Raw genomic sequence first — 18,104 nt, 5'->3', positions numbered from 1 at the left:
GCATAAAAATTGGTATAGACTACTCTATGGATTGATCCCATGTTAAATACGCCTTTTCTGTCTTTGAGATTCATTTTTTTAAAAACAATATTCCCCCTTCCATCTTATGACCATTTTTTTTTTCAAATCCACCCCACACATCTGTTACAGCTACATGTTTTGTTTCATTTGCTTCACAATCTATCTACCCACCAGCCCATCAGTTCTTCCCACTGTCTGTCTAGTGTGCTGCTTTGGACTCAAAAGTAAATTACAGATTTGTGATGGCATATGCCTTGTCCCTTGTCCCTTGTTCTTTTCCCTTTCAACTTTACATGTCTTTCCAGCTTTACATTTTTGTACATTTGTTTTTGGGAAAGGGTCTCAAGTATCTGTCCCAGGCTGGTCTCCAACCCCATGTGTAGCCAAGCATGACCTTGGACTCGTGATCTCCTGCCTCCTCCTCCCAACTTCTGGTTTCTGCCATCTACTACCACATCCACCAACCACTATAGATTTTGTTCTGTTTTTAGGATTTGGGGCCTAGAAAGAGCTTACTGCACAGTCTCAAAAACAAACACACAATAACAAAAAAATAACTTTTTTTAACGTTGTGGTTGCCCATTTGTTCTGCTTGTACAAATATGCACACTTGTGTCTTTTAACAGTCAAAGATTCATTGTATCTGCCCACGTCCTATTAGCCTGGCAGCCCAAGCGTCTTCAGTCTTGCGCTTTCCTTTTTCTATTACTTCCTCTCTTATCTCTTCACTCACCACAGCCTTTCAGTTGCCTCCCCTTCTCCCTTTCAGCTCCCCAGCAGATAATTTTTAAACTAAACAACAGCTGAACAATACCCCACTGTTCTACATGTCTGGGTATGCAGGGCACGTCCACGCCTGCCCAGAACCGAAGGAAAATATCATCTCTCACACTTTATTTCTTTGCATCAAAAGTGAATAAATCTGTGCATGAGCTTCATCGGCTATGTCAAAGTCTATTTAACAGGGTGAGCAAGGCTGTGTTCTCTGCATAAAATCTTTACCACTAACCGGCGTGATAAATGCCAAGTGGACAAGCATGGTGTGTGGGAAGATGGAGACTACTGTCTTATAGTTGCTCCATTGTTTAAGCCATTAGGCTGCAATTCATGCTTGGCTACATATTTACATTGTTGTAACAAGCATTTTCTTCTTTTAAGGTAGCTTTTGAAGGGAGTCCTCCCTTTCGTGCACAGCCTTTAAAAAGCAAAACACAAACACACACACACACAGAGAGAGAGAGAGAGAGAGAGAGAGAGAGAGAGAGAGAGAGAGAGGAGAGAGAGAGGGAGGGAGGGAGGGAGGAAAGGAAGGAGGGAGGGACGGAAGTTGACTTGATCAAAATATGCTTAAAAAATTCTCAAAGAACAAAAAAAGAAAGAAAGAAAAAGAAAAAAATATTATATGTCAAGCAAACAAGCCCTTTCTAAGATTTAGCACTTTTCATCTTCTCCCCTTGACCGGCAGCGTTTCTATTTCTTTATAAAAGCTGTTGGCTTCGAGGTAAAAGACAGCAAATAATCTCCAGCAATCCGGGCACCACTGGGTTTCCTTTACAACAGCTACGATAAAGCTTCCTTTAAAAACCCTAAGCAGTGCTTTGCTTTTCAGTGAACATCAGTTTCACAGCAATGCTGTCAGCTTTCTGGATTATAAAACCAAATTGGCTGCCTGTAAGGGAAGGAGGCAAAAGAAATCAGATGGAAATTTTCCCTAAGAAAATATTGTGCTGAGCTGGGGAGTAGCTCTGTTGGTTGAGTGCTTACCTGGTATGCTTGTGGCACTGGGTTTGGTCCCCAGCACCACACAAACCAGGCATGGCAGTTTATGCCTGTAACCCCAGCACTTAGGAGGCAGAGAAAAGGCATCCAAATTTCAAGGTTATTTAACCTCTGCTACATAGCTAGTTTGAGGCCAGTCTAAGGGATACTTTGTCTCAAAAAGAGAAAAGAGAGAGACATTGTGGGAAGTGAATGAAATGTATCCAAAATTATACTAATAACTCTTCGTTTGAAATGCCACATCCTTGTACCTGACTCTTTCTTGCTTTGCCCCCTGGGACTATTCCTGGAACATTACTTCATTCATTTACTCAACCCTCAGGGATCACCTGCTCCACACAAGGCACTTGATGAAGTCCGGGGTAGAAAGAGAGGTGTGCATCCTGCTCCCCAGACCTGATAATCTGGAGGGAGACATGATCTGTGGCTTGTTACTTTCTGAGATGTGACATGGGGTTCATCCGGAAACTGTAGGACAGCCTTTCCTACGTGGAAAAGGCTTCCTGGGGCACCTCAGGATGCCTGTGACTGGATAACTGAAAAATAGTAGTTAAAACAGTTGAAATGTAAACAATAATCAACCCAGCATAGACAATTTGGAGACAAAAAAAAAAAAAAAAAAAAAGAAACTTCCAACAGGGTGTGTAACTCAGTGTACCTAGCATAAGACAGTGAGCTCTGAGTTCCATCCTGGGCACATTACCAATGGGAGGGAGCTGGAGGGGCTCCTGTACCTGACAGATCTCAGGAGCTTGAGTTTCTGTACCAGGGCCAGGGTCTAGTACAGTGTGATCAAGAGTCTACCTGACGGTGTCCTGCTAATGGATCCCTGGGTTGTCTTCACTAGATGGGGCTGTTTTGGATTAACTGATTCCATCTGTACCAGTTCTGTTTATAAGGTCATAGTCTGAGGTACTGGGGCGGGGGTTAGGATACTAGCAGAGGAATCTTGGGGAAGGTACAATCCAATCCCTTCCCTCCTCTTCCTCCACATCTCCTGCTGCTCCCTCCTGTTAGCTAGCCCCCTGGTGGTTGATAAGGGATGCTGGCTGACATGAGCTAGCCCCCTGCATCACAGAGCAGGCTGGGGTAAGGTAGGGAATCTAGAGGGACAGAGAAAATTCCAGAATACTTTACATTCTTGGGAGGTCTACTAATGTGGCTGTCAGCACCTCTAGATTGACTTGGTTCTTAGTCTGTCAAAAGGGGTTCTTTGACTTTTCCTGGGGTGACCTGAGCAAATGACCATTTACTTCAGATTGAGCACCAATGACAAACCAAGTAAGTCATTCCACCTTGGTCTAGCTTGGTGAATCAGTGAGTTTACACTGTGGCATGGGTCACAGATCACACGTCTTATCCCTGGAGCCTCTGTACCATTCTCAGGCACCTCTGCTGCAGGAGTCTCCTTCCTAGCACCTGTTACTACTTGTCTGACAGGAGGAACCCTGTGAACACATGGGCTCCCGAGGCTTCCTGAGTCCTGTGAATGGAGTCAGAGGACAACTGTGGGAGTCAGTACTCCCCTTCCAGCATGTGAATCCTGCATATCAAACTCAGATAATTAGGTTTGGCTGCAAGCACCCTTGCCCATTGAGCCATCTCACTAGCCCTGTTCCTTGAGTCCTAAGGATCATGTGTGTCTAAAGGATAGAACATCTCAATTCAGAGGAAACTGCTACACAACAAGCCAGAAAGGGACCCTCCATTTCCAGTCCCCTTAACAGTTCTCTGACAGGAGCTGATGGTTCTGTTTCAACCACAAGAAGGGAGAAACAGGAGACAGGATGCCTAGTGTTGTACCCTTAACACAGCTTGACCCAGTACACTAGAATGTTTTCCCCTTGTGACTTCCTAGCTAGGGCTGTATTTGCTGCATGCAATGATAAGAGTGGCAATAAACCAAGTGAAGTCTATGTTGCCTCACACATCAAGAGAGGGATAGTGCAGGCCCACGCTGGCACAATGACTTAAGGCAGTTAGCAAAGGCCCAGCTCCTCCTAACTCCTGCTCCACTGTAGTGTGTGTATTTTGGTTTGTTTGTTTGTTTGTTTGTTTGAGGCAAGGTTTCTTATTTCTCAGGTTGGCCTCAGACTCACCATGTAGCATCCAACTCCTGATCTTCCTGCCCTACTTCCTAAGGCTGCATTACCATGTCAGGCTGAGAGTGTGGGTTTTGGTCTCAGGACTTGAGGAGACTGTTCCTCTTCTAGGCCCATACCTGTTTTCCAGGATGGAAGTAGAAGGGAACTTCAGAGGACAGCAGGCAGGAGAAGCCAGGAAAGTAAAGTGTTTTTATTTCTTTGTTTTCCCCTCCACATTTGAAAGTAGCACCCAGATCTGAAGTCTAGCTGTGGACTTGAGTAGATTGAGGGACTCAATAAACACAATGTGCCATGTGCCTAGTGTTTCAGTCAGTAGCCAATGTGCCATATGTCATGTGCTTCAGCCAAGAGCCAATGTACCATGTGTCCTGTGCTTCAGCCAATGGCCCAATAGCTAACCACACAAAATGAGGTCACATCACCTAGTACTGTTGGCACTGCCCTAGTCTATGATGTTTGCACAGAAATCATCCAAGGTTACATCTCTCAGAATATATCCTGCTTGTCCTTTCTAAGTCACATATGACTCAAAGCAAGTTGTAGTCTAGAATAAAATCCTTCCCACCAGTTCCTAGCAGTTATGAACCATAAAATCAGCCTCTTCAGGGATGGAGAGATGGTTCAGTGGTTAAGAGCACTTGTTGCTCTTGCAGAAACCAGGGTTCAGTACCCAGTGCTAACATGGCTCACAACCATCCATAACCCCAGTTCCAGGGATTTGACATCTTCATCTGACCTCTGATGGCACCAGAAATGTGATACACATACATACATGCAGGCAAAATACTCATACATACATATAAATAAATAAATAAATAAATCTATTTCAAAATCAGCCTCCTGAGGCACAGAGCAAGGAAACATGTAATAAGCACCTACTAGGTGCACTCGCCACCTTTCTTTAGTCCCTACTGTCAGAAAATGCTTTCTCCAAAGTTGACTAGAGAAATATCTTAAGGTTACTTTATATTGTCTACAGACTGTTGGCTGACATATTTATAAACCTCATAATGCACCCATGCATATTAAAATGGGTCTAACCAATCACCCCCTCTCTTGGTGCTACACAGACACGTGGGTAAAGAATATAACTTAATTTTATCTTCTCTCTTTAGAGGAAGAAAACCAAATTCATTGCCTGTGATTTCCTGACCGAGTGGCTGTACAAGTAAGTTGTTCCTGTCAAGGCTATTCAATGTCCACATGGATTTGATTGTATTAATTTGCGATAGAAGAACTACTGACTTTTTTTTTTTTAAAGAACTACTGACTTAATTCTTGTCCTTTTTCTTGTCAATCAAAGCCAGAATCCAAAGAGGGCAGGAGAACCATTCACAGAATTCTTCTCCATTCCATTTGTAAAGAAATGGCTCCAATGCCAGTAAGTGTGAATAGTTGACTCCTAATATTTTTTTTCTATTACGAGTATGTGTGTTTGTAAGTTTGCATGTGTGTGGGGCCACATGTAAAAGCTTAGGCTGACATTGGAGTCCTCTCTGATTACCATTCACCTTGTTATTGAAGCTTGCTGACGTGGTCGGTCTGGTCAGCCAGCTTGCTCTGGGATCCTCTGTGTCTGTCTTCTGAGCACTGAAGAACAGGCTCTTTCCCAGCATTTATGTGGATTCTGGGGAGCCCTGCTCTGGTTCTCATGCTTACACAGCTCTAGCCACTGAACCATCTTGCCCACCCAATCCTAATCTTAAGGTTATGTACAGGATGACTTTCTTTGGTATAAGGGAATTCACTCACATACTGCATCTGGACTCCAGGTCAGTTATGCTTGGGACTCTTGTCTGGTTATTTGTAGCAAAGACTAAGCTCTCTCTGTCAACACACTGATTCCATCCCAGAAACACTTCAGAAATAACACAGAAAAGAAGTTCTTAGCCTGAATAACTTTTCCTTCTAGTTTCTTTCTCTGTCTCTGCCCACCTGTCTGATAGTGAGGCTTGAGCCCAAGGTCCTTGTACATGCTAGATGAGAAGCAAGATTTACCAGCAGAGCTGCAGTCCCTTCCCACAGGTCTCCAACTCAAGCTCAACTGACTCTGTGAATTTGAGGCCAGCCTCATCTACACAGTGAATCCCAGGCCATCCAGAGCTACATGGTGCTGAGAGGATCCAGGTTCCACTCCCAGCACCCACATGGCAGTCAACAAACATCTGTACCTCCAATTCCAGGGGATCCACTTTTGACCTCTGCAGGCACCGAGCTCACATGTGGTACACAGACTTAACATGCAGCAAAATACCCATATGCATACAATAAACCTAAAAACAAAATACAAGGCTTTGTCTCCTTGAGAATCCTTGTAAATCCCTAGTCACTTACTGCCTGGAATTCTTTGGTAAATCATAGAAACACACTGAGAAGTAGCAGCCATCATTGCATCTGGAGACACAATGTTCTGGCTTCTGCTGGCATTTGTATTCTGTGTTTCCATTATCTTTCCAGGAGATGCCCAGGAGCATGAAAAAGATGAAATCTAACACCTCCCCACCGTAATGCAGAGAGTTTGGTGCTGAGGAAACCAGAAATGAACAAACTAGGCAAGAAGCCCGAGAGCAGAGAGGCATGTTTATACACAGCAGTAGTTTGTGTAGTATTGTAATTCACGTGATAACAAACACTAAAGGGAAGTCTTGAGGCAGGAGACCCTTCCTGGGCCTGGAGCCAACCCAGCTGGGTTGAGTCCAGACTTGGATTTGAGAATTTAGGGGACATGTTCTTCCGGGGTACCCTGGAGCTGGAAGAGGCAGCGAAGCAAGCAGGAGCCAGAGTCCTTCAGGCACATGAGAACGGGAGCTGGGAAACAACCTCTAGCCCAGGTTTTTTGGACTTTGGCTGTGTGGGGAGGAGTGCTGTGCTGTGCATTGTAATGCTGGCAACATTGGTGCCTTTTCCCTACTAGATGCCAGTGTGACCCCCACCCCTACAGTTTGAATATTCCAGAATATCTGCAGACAGATGAATGTCTCAAAGCTGGGTGTAAGGCAGATTACCCAAGTTGAGAACCTGTGATCTAATCCTGTGGTTTTCTTTTCTTTTTTATTTTATTATGTATATAATATTCTGCTTCCATGTATATCTGCACACCAGAAGAGGGCACCAAATCTCATAACGGATGGTTTTAAGCCACCATATGGTTGCTGGGAATTGAACTCAGGACCTCTGGAAGAGCAGCCGGTGCTCTTAACCTCTGAGCCATCTCTCCAGCACCTAATCCTGTGGTTTTCTACCAAGGCTGCATTTAAAAATCATCTGCATGCCAGGGCTAGAGAAATGGCTCAGCCATTAAAGGTTAGGCTCACAACCAAAATATAACATCTACTGCAAACCAGGCATGGTGAAATGAGCCTTTAATCTCAGTACTTAGGAGACAAAGGCAAGCAGATCTCTGTGGGTTTGAGGCCAGCCTCATTTACAGAGTGAGTTCCAGGTCAGTCAGGACTATATAGTGAGACCTTGTCCCCAAAACTGAACAGTAAGAATAAGAATTGTTAAATCGTCTATAGAGCTTTGTTTCCCTCAAGACCTGTTAAATCCAAACTTTCAGACTGGCCTGAGCATCATTTTATTTTCATTTTGTTTCCAAAAGCTTACTCTGTGTACAGTTTATTTGCTGTGGTTTCTGTTTTTGAAACAGAATATTACTGTAGCCTAGGCTGGCCTCAAACTTTCAATCCTCCTGCCTCAGCTTCCTGAAAGCTGGAATGAGAGGCATGCACCAGTCTAGCTTCCTGAGTAATCTTAAGAGTACAGTCAGATTCGAATTCTCTGTTGCATAGAAGTCACCCTGAGTCAAAGGTCACCTGTGTGAGAGGTCACCTGCATCAGAGGTCACCCTGCCTGTAGGTGATAATAACTGGTCTAATTGAGCAGTCACTTTGCTAAATGCTTTCTTGAATATGATCCCTTTTAGCCTCCCCACAGCTCTTGGATATAGATGCTAAGACCGGGCAGTTGGCAATGAAGGAAGCTAGTCTTGGAGAAATACAGTGATCACTGCACCTCTTCCCCACTCAGGTAGCCTGTTACAATAAATCTTTCTGCCAAAAGCCACCCAAGTTCTACTGCCATGTGGGTGGTCTCTGCCAGTCTCCCGAGTTCTGTCCACTGCGTGGATGGACAAAATAATACACAGACTTATATTAGGTACAAATGCTGCTTGGCCAATGACTAGGATTCTCATCTGTTAGCTCAGTCTTAATTATCATAAATCTATATATTTTATAAGACTTATCTTATTGGACATCTTCCATTGGTGTCCCTCCTTGCCGGTGGATCACATTGTGCTGCTGGAGGAAGAGGGGAGGGGAAAAATGGACACTTCCTGTTTCTCCTTGCTTAAATATGAGTCTCCTTGCTATGTCACTTCCTGCCTGGATCACCACTTCTCTACTACATTTCCCAGAATCCTCTTTGACTCCTAGTCCTGTATAACTTGCTGTCTCATTGGCCAAACAGTACTTTATTCAATAATCAATAAGATGAACATACACAGTACATTCCCCATCAGTAGCCTGATGCAGGTTGGCCACACTCTGATAAACAATAACAAGACCAGAGCACACAGGAAATAGAGGAGATGCCCCACTCCGTTCTTAACCTTCTCTGCCTATAGGTTCTTAACCTTCTCTACCTATAGGTTCTTAATCCTTTCCACCCCTCCTCACAGAGCCCTACCCTGACTACCTGCAAGGAAGTATGGTCTGGGCTGTGCATGTGGGCTCATGGCTACTGGGGAACACTCGATGTCCCAGAAACACCCACATTTCAGAAAAGGAACTGAGGCACAGGATGACTAAGTTTGACTCAGGTTGACAAGTCAGCAGCAGAGTCGGAATTTGAACCCAGGCAGCCCCGCCAAGAGCACCGGCTGCCTTACCTGCCAACCGGAACTTAGTGGGATCAGTATTGAGATTGGGAGGAAACTGACCTCATGAAGGATGTAATATATACATATGGGTAATTTAAGGGATTTGAAATGTTTTTTGTTTTTTTTTTTTTTACTTAATGAGTTTCCTTTCTTGGCCTGACTTTAGCAAACAACCCCTGTGTGAGATGTAATGCTAAATATATCTGCTTCTACTTACTGCTTCCAGTAAGCCGGTCTGTCAGCCTGGGAGCCATCTTCGTGGGAACCTGGGTCTTATTTTAATGTCAAAGTCCAGCTGCCTGCAGCACAATGCCATTGTCGTGTGAGATCACCCTGGATTGGAGGCGTTTGTCATAGGTGGCTGCTAGTGATTGTCCTGTAAACAATCCTTCTCCTACCAGGTCCAGCCATCGCCCTCTCTCCCTGCTCTCAATTTAGCAGACTCTGTCTTCTGTCTAGTCTTTCGTAGTTACTCTCCCCAAGCCTATTTTTGTTTTAATATTTTTTTGTATAGCTTAGGACATTGACAATCTTTAAAAATACTCTTTAGCTCATAAAATTGCAACTAGAATTCATTATGTACAAAATATGCATCTTTATGAAATAAATTATGCAGTGAAAGAAAACGCTTCAAGTCAAGGATCATCATGGAATTATATCACTCTAGACCTAAAGAGTTTTTCAGAATGATGCTTCATTCCAACATGGATGACTTGGATTTTTCTCTTAGCTAAGAGTTGCTTTAAGAATGCAGAATACGCCTGAGTCGAGTGGTAGAGCGCTTGCCTAGCATGTGTGAAGCCCTGGATTCAATACCCAGCACTTCATAAACTGGGTGTGGGGGTACATGTCTGCCATCTCAGCACTCCAGAGGCGGGGACAGAAGGGTCACAAGTTCAGAGTCCTTGGTTACTCCTTAGCTACACAGCTACATAGCAAGTGTGAAACCTTGTCTCAAAGAAGATTGCAAAAAATGGGTGGCAAGTTGGGGGGGGTGGGGGGGTAGGAGGTGGGGGTGGGAGGGTGTATTTATTCCTTTTCTTTTTGCTCTAACTAGTGACTTCTGGTGGGTACTTATGGCTTTTCCATAGTTACAATAAAACAATAGTTATAGTAAAACATAAGGCTTTTCTGCATTGATTTTCCTGCTTCGGGGCACTTCTCATGTTTCTCAGTCCACATACTCTAGTGAGCTAGAGCCCTCAGCTGAGTGTAGGACCGGGTTGTCCAAACAGAGCAGGGATCCCATCCAGATGATTGCTGCCAAAGCTAGTTCAGTATGAGATAATCTCAAGACTTTTTAAGGGGCAACAGGAGGGAATTTCCTTTACACTAGACTTAGATCTTTGCTTTTGTTTTTTTCAGCACTAGGGATCAAACCCAGGGCCTTGGGCATATCAGACAAGTGCTCTATCAATGGGCTACAGCCCTAGGCCTAGCTTTGGATCTCTGAGTGACAATTCTTGAGTTGCTGAAAGCATTCAGAAAATAAAATCATGTCTGATAAAAAGCAGGCCTGAGAGATGATAAGAGTCTGAGATCTTGTTTGTTTGCTTGTTAAGTTTTCTGACCATGACTAAGCCAACTCTATTCAACTCTATTCTCAACTCTAGATGAGCAGGTAAATACCTCCTTTCCCACCTTTTTTTCCTCCAGCCAGTTTTAGTTCAATTTCTGGTACTTGCAGATGAAAGTACCTTGATTAATATGTCCTCTTTCATGATATTGCCACACACCCTCTAGTACTCCATAGTAGGAGGCAGCTTTCTCTGGGTTCTGCTTCAGTAACAAACAACCCCACATCTCAGTGCTCTACACCACAGGTTCACTCTTTTCATGCTGTGTGCTTGTCATCTTGGGCTCTGTTCTAGATCTCATTTCATTCTAGGACTTAAGATGAAGGAGCAGTCCCCTTCCTTGGCCTCATAGAGGTGGAAGAAGAATGATGGCTAAGCCATGCATGGCAAACACTACTGCTGTTCACATCCCATTTGTTAAGGCAAGTTTCGTGGCCAAGTCAACATTGGTGTTAGAAGGGAGTGACACCTGCCTCAGGGAGAAGCTGAAGGCTGCGTAGAACGGAGCAGGGATGCCAGTTCTTTCACAGGAAAAGGAGTGATGATGAGGAAACAGTGGTGCAGTCCACCGTGGATTCTTCCTGGAGTGTGAGGAAGGAGTTTATTCCCTACTTTTCAGTGGGTGTGCCTTGTGCCACACCTTCTCCTGGCCTTCCCCTTACTCAGAGCCCAGCACCATCCTCTTGAAGCATAGAGGCCCTAATGCAACTAGCTGGCCAGAGGCAATGGAATTATTTGCTAACATCTTCAGAACAGGAAACGTATCGATTTTGTTTTTTACTTCAGCCCAAAAGTATTACCCTGAGATTCAATCAGAGTCATTAGCGAAAAAGAAATAACGAATTGAGCTAGGAACAAAAGGGTCCACTGCCCTTTTGGTCTCATGTCTCAGGGGAGAAGGTTCATGAAAGACACCGTTGAAACTGAGGCCTTCAATGAAGCCATGATTGTGTTAGAAAAGAAAAGGTTGCTTTGGGTGAAGTGTGTTTTCCGCCAAATTCTATCCTTGGACAAAATAAATAAAAGGAAGAAATCCCAACACAGTTGGATGATGAAAGGTGTCCTATGACAACAAACTGAGGTGAAAACAGGATTGTCCCCGTGGCATCTGAGGACAAGCTCCAGAGGCGTGACCACCTCTTTGCAATGAAGTTAAGAGAATACCCAGGCTTTCAAGGTAGCCCAGGAAACTGCACCCATTTGCTTCTGATGTTTGTAGCTACATGGTGGTTGGGTAGAAATTTTGCTGTCATGCCCTCTTAATTGGAAACAAAAAGCCTTTCAATTAATTTTGTCTTACAGAATAGTGTATTTCTGTTTCAGTCGTCACCAAGGGGGACAGTCTGTCATCTTCTCTCCTTGCTGTTTGATTTATTTTCAGAGCAATGCAGGAAATGAAGCTGCTTTAGGGATTTGGGGCATGCTGAGGTGCGTGAATCCTCAGAGTGGCTCCCTGTCACTGGAGGGTTGACATACAGGTAGCCATGTTTCTAGGGCACATGGCACCATTTCCTTTCCTGCTTTCTGTTGCTTGTGGAGCTTGTCTGCACAAGCCAGCATGGCAGACACAGCTGGGCTCCATGTTGTTGCTGCCATTTATGAGTGATGTGTTAATTGCCGTTGGCAGCTTCATACAGTTACCACAAACTCAGTAGGTTAAAATCACACACACTTCTTTAATGGACTTGGAGGATCCAGGTCCAAAATCAGTTTTACTAGGCCAGAGTTGAAGTGTTGGGATGGCCAGTGCCTTTTGGGGCTGCAGGAAAATTCTTGTCTCTATTTCTTAGCTTCTGCAGGCCAATCCTTTGCTACTGTGACATTATCTCTTAACTTCTAGCCCAGAACCTCCCTTGCCTTCCCCTCCTAAGGGGTTATAGCACTGAGCTGTCTAGGTAGTTCTGGATCATCTTCCCTGTCAGGGTCTTCAGCTCATGACATCTGTAGTTCCTTGTGCCACGAAGGGAACATATATCCCAGGGACTGAGGATTCACTGCAGACATCTTGGGGGCACAGTGTTTGTTGGTAAGCTTTCCATGACTGTAACAAATGTGCACACTAATCAGCTTGTAAAGGGAAAAGCTTTACTTTAACAGTGCAGTTTCCAGTCCATGACTGTTTGGTTCTGTTACTTTGGGTCTATAGTTAAGCAGTATTTCATGGCAGGAATGTGTAGCGGAGCAAAACCACTCATCTTGAAGACAGAATATCACATAGCTTCTCTTACATGTGCAATCTAGTCTTAAATATCCATACATAGACCTCACATGTACACATGACATGGGCCTTAGATTCTTCTCTTGTTTCTGATAAAATATCCTGACAAAAACATCTTTTAAAAAAAGATTTAGTTATTTATTATGTATAGTATTCTGTCTGCATGTATGCTTGTAGGCCAGAAGAAGTCACCAGATTTCATCACAGATGGTTGTGAGCCACCATGTAGTTGCTAGGAATTGAACTCAGGACCTCTGGAAGAGCAGCCAGTGATTTTAACCACTGAGCTATCTCTCCAGCCCCATGACAAAAGCATCTTAAAGGAAAAGGAGTTGATATAATTCCAAAGGGATACAGTCTATCATGATGGGGTGTTTTGTGACACTATTATTCCTGGGGCAACATGAACAGACATCTACTAACCGCGAATAGCTGATGATAGATGAAAATAAAGATACCACCAAAGTCCAAGTAGGTGAACCAATGAGTTTATTGGGGTTATTTACAGGAATATGTGTGAGGAGCCTCTTAGGAGAGCAGAAATAACTCAAAGATAGCTTTATCACCAAATCCAACGCAGCATGGGTGACAGTTCACAAAAGCTGGAAACCTAGCACACACTGCACAGCCTTTAGGCAGCTCAGGTGGTCTTTCAGGGAGCTTGATTGGTCTCTGCTTCTTCCAGGCAGCTTGCTGAGTCTCAGCCTCTTCTATGCTCCTCAGTTGGTCTGAGAGTGTCTCTCAGCAATCCTTACTGTTCATATAGGCTTGGGGAGGGAGGGTCCTAGTATACCTAGTCAGACGTTTCAGGAACTTCCTGAAGCCATTGAGTTGTTCACTTTCTGAGGTTAAGGAACTTTCATGTAGGATGGAATATTACACACACACACACACACACACACACACACACACACACACACACACACACACGCACCTTAGAATATCCTGTATCTTAATGAACTTTCCTTAATGGAGAACTTTTATCTCAGAGGAAACTTGTACACAACATGGGGAAAACATGGCTGCCTGCAGAAGCAAGAAACTGGCTGGTCACTTCACAACCACACTCAGGAAGCAGAGAGGTGAACAGAAAGCAGACATAGCTATCAAGTCAGTGAGATGGTATCTCTTAAAGAGTCCATAGCTTTCTCATATGGTCTCACCACCTGGGGACCGGATGTTCAAACACCTGAGCCTATAGAAAGCAGCTCACATTTAAACCAAGACACTGTGGAAGCAGAAAAGGAACTCTGCAGAGGAAGGGGATCAGTGATGGGAGGAAGGATGGATAAGAGAGGGAGGAAACAGCAGATTTGAATAGTAATATGTGTAAGAACATGCCATAATGAAACTTATTTTGATACTAACTTAAAAAATATAAGCAAACCCCCCACTCTTCTCATGGCTAGGAAGCCAAAGAGATAGACTCAGAGACTTACACTACCCTTCAAGGACACCTTCCTTCCATTCATCTGAAAACCTCCCACAGGCCTTTTCTCTTACGGTTCCACTGTCTTCCAACAGTTTCATGCTGGGGACCAAAGCCTTACCACATGGAACTCTGGGAAACAATCCAGGTCTGAACCAGAGTCAGCCACCAAAGGATTAAATTGTATCTATTCACAGGATTTCTGACACAGGGCATATGGTTTTCTGTACCGACAATTCTCCAGGTCTCTGTACATGGCGTACAGGGTGTCCTGCAATGTAATTCTGATACCACACAGAGTTAACATGGATACTGCAGGTCGAGGATCCTCCCACAAGAATGCCCATGCATCAGATGCCTTTGGAAGTAGCTGGGTCCCAGTCAGCCATGCTTCTTTCTGAATTACCTACATAGGAGTTCTCACTACCTGGGGAAGGCAGGGATGGATCATGTGTTAGTGGAGGTGACATCTGCATGGAGGCCTTGGTGTGCAAATCCCCTTTGGGTTTGATGTGACCATTGTTCTCTTAAATCAGCAGCTGGGATACCCCATTGGAAATCATTGGGGAGCTCTCAGGAGGCAGGGCTATTAACATGCCCTTGTGGAGGTGGAGACTAGCAGGGCTCATGAAGTTCTTCTGAGATCTCTCCTCATTGTTACATGTAAGGTGAAAACAAAGGGATTCTTCAACAGTGTAGCTCCTCCTGAATCATCAAGGCTGGGTGGGACTTTCTGGAGGGGTAGGTAGCCGCCCTTGGGTCATCCACACTCCTGTAAATAACCCCAATAAACCAATCAGCTCATCCAGCTTGACAAATGGAATTAATTTTTCTTTGGTCTGTTGATGCTCCTACTTGCTCTAGGAAAAGTCGTGTGACAGGCCTATATTACTAAATTCCTCTTCCATCTGGAAAGATCCCTTTAATAACTTTTTAGTCAAATTCTGTAACTTGTTGGTCATTCTGGCTTTGGTATGTGCATGCGATTGTCACGTGTATGATGTGTGCATGTATGTGTATGTACATGTGAATGTGGGAGTGTATGTGCTATGGTGCATATGTAGAGGTTAGAAGATAACCTAAATTACTGGTCCTCACTTCACATCTTAGTTAAGACAGGATCTCTTTGTTGTTTTCCACCGTGGATGCCATGCTAGCTGGCCTGGGTGTTTCCAGGCATTCTCATCTGTCTTGTTGGGATTATAGATATGTGCCATGCCACTGTGCCCAGATCTACATGGGCACAGTGTAGAGTCTTCCTGCATGTATGGCAAGTGGCTTACCCACCGAGCCATCTCCCCAGACCTCATTCTGGTTTTTAAATGGGCTTGCTTGCTTGCTTGCTTGCTTGCTTGCTTGCTTGCTTGCTCGCTTGCTTTACTGCTGGGCTTCATTCACCCTGTTTAAATTTAAGTTCTTAATCTCCAGTCTCTTTGTGGATGTAAAACTCACCCTTCCTCTCTTCCCCTGCCCAGGGACCCAGAGTGCAGACGAGGGGATGCTAGCTCCTGACTTTCTGTAATTCCTGTCTGTTCTGATTATGAGTCTGGCAGGAGCTCCCGCCTCGACTGCAGTACTTATGGTTGACTTAGTCATAGGTTATCACAGCCACGTATAGCTTTCTGCCACATTACAGATGTGTAGTGATGGCTAAGTAACATTTACACCGTGGCTCCTTTCAAGTTGAAGTAGCTGACCCACCACATTAGTTATTGCTACAGGTGCTTACTTTAGAAGCACATGTGTCACCAGCTTTTCTTTCTAATATTTTGGTAATTCTGTTTTAATATAATTGGTCTGCTGTAATCATTTCTATTGAATCTTAGTTTTTAAAAACAATATGCTGAATAAGAATCAAAACTGACAGAGTAGAAGGGGGTCCAAAGCATTTTAAAAGGAAAGCAAAGATCTGAGTTGGGGTATAACTCAGTGGTAGAGCATCTTTAACATGCATAAGGCCGAGGGTTCAATACTCTGTGACATCAGTAATCTAATGATGGTTTGGAAAGGGTTAGAAGGGTTGAGCCTGATTACCGCCCGCCCCCCTTCCCACACCCTGACCTGACCTCACCCTCGGGAGACTGAGTGGAATGCCAGTTGTTAAGTTTTCTGGAAGTCCCATTAGAAAAGGCACATGACTAGTTACAAATAAGCTAAATAACCTCACAAATTGGGGTATATTTTATGAGAAAAAATGAAGTCCCTCAGTCTTGGTCTTTAGGAGCTTTCCCGTCTCTCTCGCCCACAGGGGGAGCATGTGGCCCTGCTGCAGGCTGTTCAGTGGGCTGTTATCTGGGCTCACAGCTTCAGCATGAGGTAACCAGGGCAGTGACTCAGCTGACTGGGTAATCACTGCTTGTTGATTTCCTGGGGCAGAGATTAGTGAGGGGGCGAAAGCCCGAACACAGCCCACTAACCATGACTTCTAAAAGTGCTGGAAGTATACACTCAGAAGTTCTGTCTGGACCTCTGGAGAAACTCATCATGTCACAGAATCCTGGAACTTAAGGGATCCTGTGAGATCCCGTCTGAAGTGGTAGTCAGCCATATGTCTGGGGTCTGTTGGACTTCTGCTGGTGGCCAACATTCCTAAGCCAAGACTGAGGGGCTGGAGAGATGGCTCCACCTGTAAAATGCTTGCTGTGCAAGCTGGAGGACTTGAGTTCAGATCTCTAGCCCAGGAAAAGGGCTGGATGCTGACATTGGCTATTTACTCCTGTGGTCCTAGTGCTGTGGAGGTGGGGACAGAGCTCCTCACTGCTCACTGGCCAGCCAGCCTAGCAGGATCAGTGTAATTGAGGCAGATAGCTGACATCAGCCTCTGCCTTCTACACATACCCACACACAGTGCACCCCTTGCCCCCAGAAAGTGCCCAACATAGGGTGTAAGAGAATAAGGCAGTTAAGGTTGAGGGGCACATCTCTTGCCAGATACAGTAGGTGGATAGCACCCAATCCTAGGCCACTAAGAGACTCTATGATAATTGATGCAAGCTCGGCCTGTGACATCTTTGGAAATAGATTTCTATCTGAATCACTCCTGCTTCTATGTTCCAAGAGAACAGTTCATCTTTTACCTAATGAAAGGAGCATAAAGTTATCTAAATGTAATGTTCAACCCCGGGCAAGTTTTCTTTCCTTCTACCTGACTGTAATTCATACAACTGCATAGAGAAATGTACGATGACTACCTTCCCAGATCTTTTTAGTGTGTGTCTGTCTGTGAATGTATGCATGTGTGTGTGTGGGGGGGGGGCACGGGTGCATGTACCTGTGTAGAGGAGGACCAGAAGAGAGTGCCAGATCTCTCAGAGATTGGCTCAGGATCATGGGCTTGATGCGTGGGCACTGGGATCTGAACTCTCGTTGTGTTTTTTGTTTGTTTGTTTGTTTGTTTTGGTGATTGCACAGCAAGTACTCTTAATCACTGAGCCAGCTATCGGGCCCTGTTCTCATTGCCCAGTTTGTAAGCATGCTATGTCTTCTCTGCCCACAAATCTTTTACTTTGCAGCCAAAACTGGGAAAGCATGTGAATACATTTTGAAATCCACACGACACACACACACACACTATCCGGAAACTGGCTTCTGCTCCTCTCAAGACTGCAGCACTGATTCTTAGGGTGCAAAGATGTTTAATTCCCAGTCAAGAGGGAAAGAGGGCAGTCCTGTTGGTCCACATTCTAGTAAGGCAGGTTGTCTTGGAGACACTTAGCAATAGAATGCCTGTCCTGGGGATGTCCAGCTCCAGCCAGGAGGGGCCTCTCTGCAGCGGCCTTCTCCTGTGATTGACACATTCATCTCTCTTGTCCCTAGCATCTTGGTGATGAGGCTTGCACCTTTATTTTTATCTGACCTGAGGCCAACTGCACTGATTCCAAGACGGGGAAGGGCCCAGCATGGCATCTGTCCCTTCAAGCTGGCCCACTGAAGCAAATAATTCCCAGGCGCTTCTCTGCAAGAGTGGATCCTTTTCATTGAGCCCGATACATGTCAGCTCGCTTGCACGTACTCTTGTATGGGAATGAGACAGCACTGTATTATTTAGCCATGAAAGCCAGGGACATCACTAAAGGTGGCCTCATGTTACTGC

At 44.7% G+C, this 18,104-nt stretch overlaps 1 protein-coding gene across 3 annotated transcripts in view; it reads left to right on the top strand.

The window, feature by feature from the left end:
* The window catches only part of LOC100763057 (IQ domain-containing protein K), a 115,351-nt gene that overhangs the window by 41,232 nt on the left and 56,015 nt on the right, over window positions 1–18,104 (top strand). For 2 of the 3 annotated variants that reach the window (XM_027410174.2, XM_027410176.2), the window contains exons 5-6: window positions 5,021–5,073; window positions 5,209–5,286. In XM_027410174.2, coding sequence (XP_027265975.1) covers window positions 5,021–5,073; window positions 5,209–5,286 — 131 coding nt within the window. The remainder of the gene's footprint in view (window positions 1–5,020; window positions 5,074–5,208; window positions 5,287–18,104) is intronic. The other variant, XM_027410175.2, reaches the window with a different exon arrangement.

The sequence above is a fragment of the Cricetulus griseus genome, chromosome 3 (genome assembly GCF_003668045.3).
Source record: "Cricetulus griseus strain 17A/GY chromosome 3, alternate assembly CriGri-PICRH-1.0, whole genome shotgun sequence".
Taxonomy (NCBI): domain Eukaryota; kingdom Metazoa; phylum Chordata; class Mammalia; order Rodentia; family Cricetidae; genus Cricetulus; species Cricetulus griseus.
The sequence above is the reverse complement of the archived record's forward strand: the minus strand, read 5'-3'. Positions and strand labels throughout refer to the sequence as shown.